Source organism: Natrix helvetica, assembly GCF_964273705.1.
Source record: "Natrix helvetica genome assembly, chromosome: 3".
In the NCBI taxonomy this organism is placed as follows: domain Eukaryota; kingdom Metazoa; phylum Chordata; class Lepidosauria; order Squamata; family Natricidae; genus Natrix; species Natrix helvetica.
Genome location: NC_138549.1, coordinates 138,741,631 through 138,750,834, shown reverse-complemented (window position 1 = coordinate 138,750,834; position 9,204 = coordinate 138,741,631). Strand labels below are relative to the sequence as shown.

General features: G+C 39.8%; 1 protein-coding gene across 7 annotated transcripts in view; it reads left to right on the top strand.

Annotated features, from left to right (window-relative positions):
* The window catches only part of NAV1 (neuron navigator 1), a 264,216-nt gene extending 256,066 nt beyond the window's left edge, over positions 1-8,150 (top strand). For all 7 annotated transcript variants that reach the window (XM_081948342.1, XM_081948339.1, XM_081948341.1 and 4 more), the window contains 10 exons: positions 18-115; positions 268-363; positions 1,408-1,567; positions 2,184-2,419; positions 3,117-3,268; positions 3,947-4,018; positions 4,251-4,447; positions 5,088-5,206; positions 5,497-5,694; positions 7,360-8,150. In XM_081948342.1, the coding sequence (XP_081804468.1) occupies positions 18-115; positions 268-363; positions 1,408-1,567; positions 2,184-2,419; positions 3,117-3,268; positions 3,947-4,018; positions 4,251-4,447; positions 5,088-5,206; positions 5,497-5,694; positions 7,360-7,452 (1,421 nt within the window). In that variant the 3' untranslated portion in view covers positions 7,453-8,150. The remainder of the gene's footprint in view (positions 1-17; positions 116-267; positions 364-1,407; positions 1,568-2,183; positions 2,420-3,116; positions 3,269-3,946; positions 4,019-4,250; positions 4,448-5,087; positions 5,207-5,496; positions 5,695-7,359) is intronic.
* The last annotated feature ends 1,054 nt before the right edge of the window (positions 8,151-9,204 follow it).

Below are 9,204 nucleotides of genomic sequence, written 5' to 3'. Positions count from 1 at the left end.
GAATTTTGCTTTTCTAGAACTGTCACCAATGGATGGCATCAGTGCTGGTACCCAGAAGGATGAAATGGTACTGCGAATAGTAGTGCGTATGCCACCTCAGCACATCATCAAAGGAGTAAGTACCATCACAAGGAGGGAGAGGTCACTGTTTGGGACAGTATGTCTCATATGCAACATATTTGGGGGAGGGGATATAACTTTAATGAGATGATCCAGTTGCCATTGTAAACATCCCCAGTCATATTGTACCTCTGGTTTGGCTTCCAGGACTTGAAGCAGCAGGAGTTTTATTTGGGCAGTAGCAAAGTGAATGGGAAATTGGACTGGAAAATGCTGGATGAAGCTGTCTGTCAGATTTTCAAGGTAAGTTGCTAATTAACGGCAACTTTTTTGGTACACTTCCATCTTCAAAAACTTTATTTCAGATATCTAGAGGACTAAATTTTGGGTTCAAAATTTGGATTCATTCATCGTTCAGTCTTACGTTATTTGCTCCTCCTGGGCTTTAAGGACAGAACTTTAAATGCTACCTTTCCTGCTAGCCATCTTTCATACTACGACTAAGTTAAAAAGAATCTCAGAATAGCAGAGGAATGAGGCAGAGAGAAATGGCAGAGAGAAAAAGATAAGATGGACCTAATAAAGATAAGCAACACATCATCAAACCTCCCCCCCTCTATACACTCACACATACACACACACACGCACACACACACTTACTTTTCCTTGACCATTATATGGCCAAACCAGGGGCTATCTGCTGCAGTTTAATCTTTTGCATAAGAAAGTTAATTAACTTTTGATATTTCCATATATAATATGAATAATACAGTGAGTACATGCAAATAGTTTTTTTTTTACCTATGCATCTTTAATCACATCAGTCTAAAGATGGCAGTTCACCTCTGCTATCAATCTTTACCATTGCAATTGATGTTGTTACACATATTCATGGAATATTTATCTATATGACAAATTTAGATAAATACTCAAATTTAATGTGGATTTAAAGTCAACTACAAAAGGAAGAGATCAGTTATAGAAAATGCAAAAAAAAGGAAAGGAAAGAGAAGGAGGGAGGAGAGAAGAGAGAGAAGAGAAGAACAGCAGCATGTATTCTTAAAATAACCCAGTGTAAGCTGAGCATGCTCAGTGGCCACAGAATGTTGAGTGTCTGACAGGGAGAACTGAAAAACCAGGGAGAGAACAGAGTACATGATGCTATATGGAAGTTTTGTTGTTGTTTTAAGTCATATTTGTAGTGGCAGTTATTATTTATCTTTATACCTGATCTTATTCCTAAAGACCATGCATGTCCTCACTTTCCTTCCGGTATTTTTACAATAAGTGTAGCATTAAATTTTTTGAGAGCCTCACTAATTGGAAAACTTTCTATCCTTTATTTAGGATTATGTCACCAAGATGGATCCTGCTCTGACTCTGGGACTCAGCATTGAGTCTGTCTATGGCTACAGCATCAACCATGTTAAAAGAATCTTGGATATGGAGCCCCCAGAACTACCTCCTTCCCGCCGGGGTGTGACCAGCATTGCTGTGACTTTGAAAGGTCCTGCTTTTTTTCCCCATTGGTTCTTAACTGTTTATTTACAAATGACTGGTAGAAAGGAAAAAGCTCTGGAAAGCATCTCTAAGTCCAGAATTAGGTGCTGTGGATGACTGTAACGCTGTAGCACTGTGCTGTACTAATTATATGCAAAGAATTGTACTTGTTTATGTATAGCATTAGTTAGTATAGCATTATACTAATAGCAGTTAGTCTCTGCTATTAGATGAAAATAAATCTCAGCTTCAAGATCCCTTCAGATTATTATTTAATCTGGCATTTCTCAAATTGGGGGAGCCTAATAATTAATACTAGGTTATCTGAATGCCTTCCTCATAAGTCCTTTTCAGACAGATTTGTCAATTTGATGCAAAAAATGTGTTTATTAAGTGCCTTTCAAAGTAGGAGTAATGATGTCGGATAAGCCTGAGCCTTTTACAATATGCATATTTCTGAGTAACTAGGATGAAATTGCGAAGAAATTAGGAAGAAATTCTAAACAATTGAGAATTGCTACAAAAAGAAGGAAACCGATCTGGCACATGAAAAACCATTGTAATGCAAAATTGAGGCTACTGTGTGATGTTATGAAGGTTTCTTGTAATATTCTTGGGCGTAGGTTTGAAAGAAAAATGTGTGGACAGCCTGGTTTTTGAGACTCTTATCCCCAAACCAATGATGCAGCACTACATAAGCCTTCTACTCAAGCACCGGCGCCTTATTCTCTCTGGACCAAGTGGAACTGGCAAGACCTATCTGACCAATCGCCTGGCTGAATACCTGGTGGAACGTTCTGGCCGCGAGGTTACTGAAGGCATCGTTAATACTTTCAACATGCACCAGCAATCATGCAAGGCAGGAAACTTTTTAATTGTTTCATTTCTGAATACCGTAGTCACAAGACCAGTATCTCCAGATCTTAACTCAAATCTTAACTCAAATCTTAGTCATAGGTTCCTCTGTTAGTTTAGTTGGGACAATTTATCCCTTATGAAATCATTCATTTTTCATTGTAATTCTAAATTTAATTTCAAATGAAACTTTGTAGGTAGGTATAGTATTGAAGTCCTTATTTTCATGAATCTATTCTTCGAGCCCTTTGTCAGTGTTCTATTAACATAATTAGAATCATTATGCATAATTATGTTAAGTTCTAACTAGTGCCATGATGGCAAACCTATGGCCAGAGGTTGCAAGCAGAGCCCTCTCTGTGGGCACACACGTTGTCGCCAGCTGTTCTTCTGGTTTCACACCGGCCAGCTGGTCTTTGCCTGTGCCAGAGTGCCGGAAACCCAAAGGCAAGCTAGCCGGCACGCACATGTGTGCCAACCATCTGGTCATGGTTTCCGGCGCTCTGGCACATGGTCATATGCACATTCTGGTTTGGGCACTCATTGCCGAAAAAGTTCGCCATCACGGAACTAGTAGTTCTCAGCCATAAGCCCACTAACCAGTGAATTTTCCTGATATCCCTGTGTTTCTGTCTTGTGATGTTTCTGAATATTCTCTCTCTATTGATACAATAACATCTTACTTTCATTGTTTGCACCAGGACTTACAACTTTACCTCTCCAATCTAGCCAATCAGATTGATCGGGAAACAGGGATCGATGTTCCATTAGTTATTCTCTTAGATGATCTCAGTGAGCCTGGCTCCATCAGTGAGCTTGTCAATGGAGCACTTACCTGCAAATATCACAAATGGTGAGAAACCAAGATATATATTAATATTGAGCTTACAAATACCAGAATAAAGATCCTGCCCTGTAAACTACATATATTGCAAGAATTTACAGATTATGCTAAATTGTTGTTGTTTTTCTGCCTATCCTATACCTAATAATGATAGCTTTTTGTGAAAGACATGGTTGCATCATTATTTCAGGCATAACCCATGAATGGCATTAAACAAGAGAACTTTCTCATCCTTAGTTTGGATGACCAACCTGTCATAGGCAGGAAGGGTTATAACTTCCCTCTTCAGGATCATAGAGCAAGTTGTGGTTTGACTGATAGATCATCGAATGTCTCAAAACACCTAATACTGTAATCAAAATAACAGAGAGTATTTTATTGTGCCCCAGAGCAGTGCAATAAAATACCGTAGTGTGCAACTACCAGAAAAAGGTTGCCACACTATTTTATCTTCAGCATTTCAGTTTCCAGGAGTCAAAATTGACTGGAAGGCACACACAACTCCCCCCCCCCCCCATTCTATTTAAAGTGGTGGAAGGTCAGAATAAAGAAGCTCTGATCATGTTATGAGCCACTTAGAGTCATTATGTCAGATAGCAGCCATATCACTCCTGTAAATAAGCAAAATCTTTTCCCCATCTAGAATCCAAATACACTATATGCAATTTTCTTTGTCTTCCCCATCAGCCCTTACATAATTGGAACAACTAACCAGCCTGTTAAAATGACTCCAAACCATGGCCTCCATCTCAGTTTCAGGTAATTACTACCGCAATGTCTATTTAGAATGTCTCTTCTATATGGTCAAGTTCAAAGATTTATATTTGGGGAGTATGCACTTCATGCAGATTGTTTTCTGGGATGAGGAAGATGTAAACTTCTTTCTTTTACTCAATATTTTAGTCTAGAAAAGACAATGGAAGAGGATAATTTGCTTGGGTTGAGTACTTTCATGTTTTTGTCATGACCAACATATCATATTATTCTGTAGGATGCTGACTTTCTCCAATAACGTGGAGCCAGCTAATGGCTTCCTGGTGCGCTATTTACGTCGGAAGCTGCTTGAGTCTGATAGTGATGTCAATGCCAACCGGGATGAGCTGCTACGTGTGTTGGACTGGGTGCCAAAGCTCTGGTATCACCTCCATACCTTCTTAGAGAAGCATAGCACTTCTGACTTTCTCATTGGTAAGCCTAAGCCATCCAGGAAGCTGAAATAAATCTCACCTTCACATTGCATCTTATTTCAGACTAATAAAAGAAAGGTTAAGACACCACATGGAAGCTTCAGCCTCTCATTGAGTTCCCTGCAGTTAATTCATAGTGAGGGAAAAGCAATATGCATTTGCTTAGAATCACTCTAGTTGTCTAATCTAGTTTTCTAGGTTATTCTGCTTTATTTATTAGAATATTATTTTACATAATCTTTATTTTTTCTTAATTAGTCTATTTTTGACAGCCACATTCATTATTTTTTATTGTCTGTATTATTGTTGAAGATATCTTTGTGGGGTTGGAATTTATCAAATTTTAGGGAGTAAGCTTGTCCATTTAACTATAGGCTTCTCTGAGATATTCAAGGGGCCCAAATGTCTGTAATTACACCCTAGAACTGAATGGCAAATCCTATACACCAAATAGCTTCTCACTGTGGATCATAGGAACTAGAAATTAATGTCTGTTTAAAGGAGTAAATATATTCCGTATTGATTCCTTTTAGCCATAGCAACTATGATAATGGAATAATTCTTTTAAGACCAAATGTTAAATAGGACTGATATTCCCCCACTGGCTAACAGTTTACCTTATTCCCTTTACTGTTTTCCAGGTCCTTGTTTCTTCCTGTCATGCCCAATTGGTATTGAAGATTTCCGTACCTGGTTCATTGATCTCTGGAACAATTCAATTATTCCCTATCTCCAGGAAGGAGCAAAGGATGGGATCAAGGTAATTTTCCATGGGTCCCCATTTCTTCTAGAAGAACTGGTGATATGGCTAAAGCCTGCATATCAATATGCACATATGTTCCTCAACTACAGGTTGCTATTTCCTTTTACTCTGAATTATTCATAAAACCCTGCAGAAAAGCTGTTCCTTCCAATCCTGTCCTCTATTTCCTTGAACATGTTCTAAGCTCTACTCTGTTCCCCAGTGAAGGAACTGGAAGACTAGGTATGTGTGTATGTCACTTGCCCCTAGCAAGTGTCAGTATTCTTTCTCGCCCTTTTGTGTTGCAGGTGCATGGGCAGAAAGCTGCTTGGGAGGACCCTGTGGAGTGGGTGAGAGATACGTTGCCTTGGCCATCAGCCCAGCAAGACCAATCAAAATTATACCATCTTCCCCCACCCAGTGTGGGGCCCCACAGCATAGTGTCTCCTCCAGAGGAACGGAGTGGCAAGGATTCTACACCCAATTCTCTGGAATCAGATCCCTTGGTATGTTTTCAGCTTGCAAATGAGAATAGTTGCTACTGAGAATTAAATTGAAGAGCTCAGAGTCATCCAACCTGGGTCGGTCACCCCAACCAGAGAGAGAAAGAGAGGTTCCATGAAGATGGGCTCCAGCATAAGACCAAAAGCTCAGAAGACAAAACCTCTGATCCCGGTGACCGACCCAGATGGGATAACTCTAACACTGTCCTGGAACACGTATACTCGCCTTCATTCACTCAGAATTATGTTCCTGAATGAGTATCCCAGTTCTTGTCACTAATGGAAAGATTTTTTTTTTCAAAGACCATAGCTTATAGGAATAGAAAAATTAATTTCTTCTCATCAATTTTCATTTTGTCAAAAATTGACAGCCCTTGTTAATTTGTTAGCTTAATTGCTCTATGACTGGAGGCAATTGTAATGTTGTCAGAGTGGCTGTTTCTCCATTATGTCCCTCTCTCTTTTCGAATCCCAGTTTCTCCCTCCCCTCGTGTCTTACATCTGACATTGCAGCAGGGCAAAGGACTGAATGCACAAAGTAACATGGAGAAGACAAATCTCTCTTCTCCTCTGCCATGTAATAAAGACTGCATTGTTGACCTCTTCAGAAAGCATAATGACCTTCACAAGAAAGAAAGTCTGATTCTGCCATGGCATTATCATGATATGGCCACAAGGTGGCAAAGATGTATTAGTCAAAGAAAGAGCATTACATACCAACTGAGAAAACTACATGATATAGTTATGTACATAGTCATTGATGAGTTATGGGTGATATAGGACAGAAACAAACACTATCACATATATTCCTCTGTTGAACCAAGCAGAAATTGATGCTGGCAAGTGATTGTGGGACAGAGGTCCTGGAAGCAATGGCCCCTATAAAAAAGAATATAAACTGTAAGACCATGACAGAGTAGTACTGTGCAAAAATTATGATGGATGAGTGATACTAGAGGGAGCCTCAAATTCTGGACTGGAACAGACAATCTGTTTCTTCTGTTTTAGTTAGCCTGTCTTCACTAGCCACATTTGCTCTTATCTTAATCCCATAAAAATATGAATGGGGTTGCAAAGCTCGGTTATCCCCTTCCAACATCCCTTTCAGATTCAGTCTCATAATACGTATTCTTACCTGAATAAAAATAAGATACATAGTATAATTGTAAATAAGGCTGGCAGATCATGAAAGGCAAACTTTCATTATGCAAATACCTGTGTGTAAATTGCCCTTGACTTTCTCTTTGTAGAACTGTACATATTTTCTAGTGTCTTAGCTCCCCTCTTATCTAAAGCGCAAATGATTTGAAATAATCAGTTATTCCTTAATCTCTCTGAGAGTGTCTCGGTACCCTATATACTCATTGCAGTAGATTGTTTTCAATCTGAAGTGCATCTAGTGCAGGGGTGTCCAAACTTGGCAACTTTAAGACTTGTGGACTTCAACTCCCAGAATTAAAGTTGCCAGGTTTGGACACCCCTGATCTAGTGGGTTATATCTGCACCAACCTGCCTTACTTCTGCTGCTTTCCAGGTGCATTGTAACACTGCCTCCCATAATTCTCAGCCACTGTGGAAAAGAAGGGGAGCCTCATTACATGGGAAGGCATCAAGCTGAGAAAAGGTGGTGTATTTAATTATTACTTGTCTTTCATCCTACCTATACAGATGGCAATGTTGCTGAAACTTCAGGAAGCAGCCAACTACATTGAGTCTCCTGACCGAGAAACCTTGGACCCCAATGTGCAGTCTGCACTCTAAAAATAACTGGATTACGATGAATGGAGACGAATGAGCCAATCTTGGTTGTCTTCGCTCCTAGGTCTCCTTTCTTTTTTCTCTGGAACCTGCAGTCTGGAATGAACACCACAGAGTGGCAGGCAGGTGCCCATCACTTCCTTTGGGATCTGTGCAGGTGAACAGTGAAACAGGAGACAGTTGAGTCTCCTTTGCAAGACACTGCTCTCCCTCCACCTCCAATAACTTTGGTGGTAAGAGAATAGTGGGTTTTATTCTCGGGCTTTCTGCCTCTGTCATAAACTCCTGGTTTTACAGTATGATTGGGGAGCATCAAGAAATCCCTCACATCCAGTGTTCCCAACATAAATGTTCTTGTGTAAGGAAAGAAACTGGAGATAGCCACACAGAGCTGGCTGCTGTATTTTTTGCAGGGCAGTGCTAACAGACAGGGCAATAGCCAAGTTTGTGGAACCCTAAAATGAGGATCTTTTTATAAAATAATAAAGAAAAGAAAACCCCAGAAAGCATGAGAGTTGGAAGCGTCATTGCTGCTCTTGGAGCCGTTTCCTGCAGTTTCTGCCCTTCGACTTTCCTGCCACAACCAACATAGGCAAAGACCTAGGAAGACTGTTAACTCTCGTCTTTGTACCCTCCTTATTTAATCTGCATGAAGGTCTTTTTTACTTTCAAACTCCCAATAAACACTTTTTTCTCCTCCACTTTATTTTATTTGGTTAATCTGGGCCATTCCATTTGCTCTTTGGTTCTAGGAGGTATGTTCTGTTTAGTCATCTGCCTTTGGTTCCACAGGAAGGAGCCTCCTGAGTTCATAAGGTTTTTTTTTTCCAGTTTCAGTTTTATCTTTTTCCTGTTTTACTTTTCTGTGAATTTCATTCCCACAGTCCCTCCAACTGAAATTGGTGCTGACTGGATGACTTCCAGTAACTTAAATCCACTTCCTGGATCCTTGCAGCTTGCATCAGATGCACAGAGAATTGAATCAGCAGCACAACCTATGCACAATTTGCATGTGGACTCCCCTTCTTGTGTCATTCCATATCATTTCTTTCTGAAAAGCACAAGAGGTGAGGAAACTGTGATCAGAGGGAGAATGGATCGTTGTAGTGCATCATTTAATGGACAGCAACATCGTCATTTCCCCCCAGTTTTGTACTGCTTATCAATGTGCTTGCAAATCTCTTTTCTTCCATTCATTTTCTCTCACTTTATTTTGGGGGCACAGGGTAATAGATCCTTTTTGTAGGAGCTGTCTTGAGTCTGTTGCCATTCAGATGTGCTGGAACTCAACTCCACTAATCTCCAACCAGCACAGTCCTGCTGGCTGAGGATTACAAAACTGGGGGAAAAATACATCTGGAAAGTAACAGTTTAACCAAGGCTGAATATAAACATTTATGCATTTAGCCTTGGATGTCATTTATATGATTTGCCAAACAAATAGCCATCAATACACAAGTATTCCCCTAACTAGATGACTTTTTGCAATTCCAATCAATTTTGACCATTGATCTCTATCAAGCATTAGGTTTGGGGCAACTGAAGAGCACTCCCATATGAAGTGACCCCCCCCTCCCCCAGGATTTATAATATATTTAAAGAACTATTTAGACTAGCTAAATAAATCTTATGATTACAACATTTGTCTAAAGAAAATGTCAGTATAGTTTCTATTGATATGTGTTTTGCATTCAAAATTGAAATTATAGATGTCAGACCAGCCCTCGGCCTCTAATGTACTATAAATGTCCTACT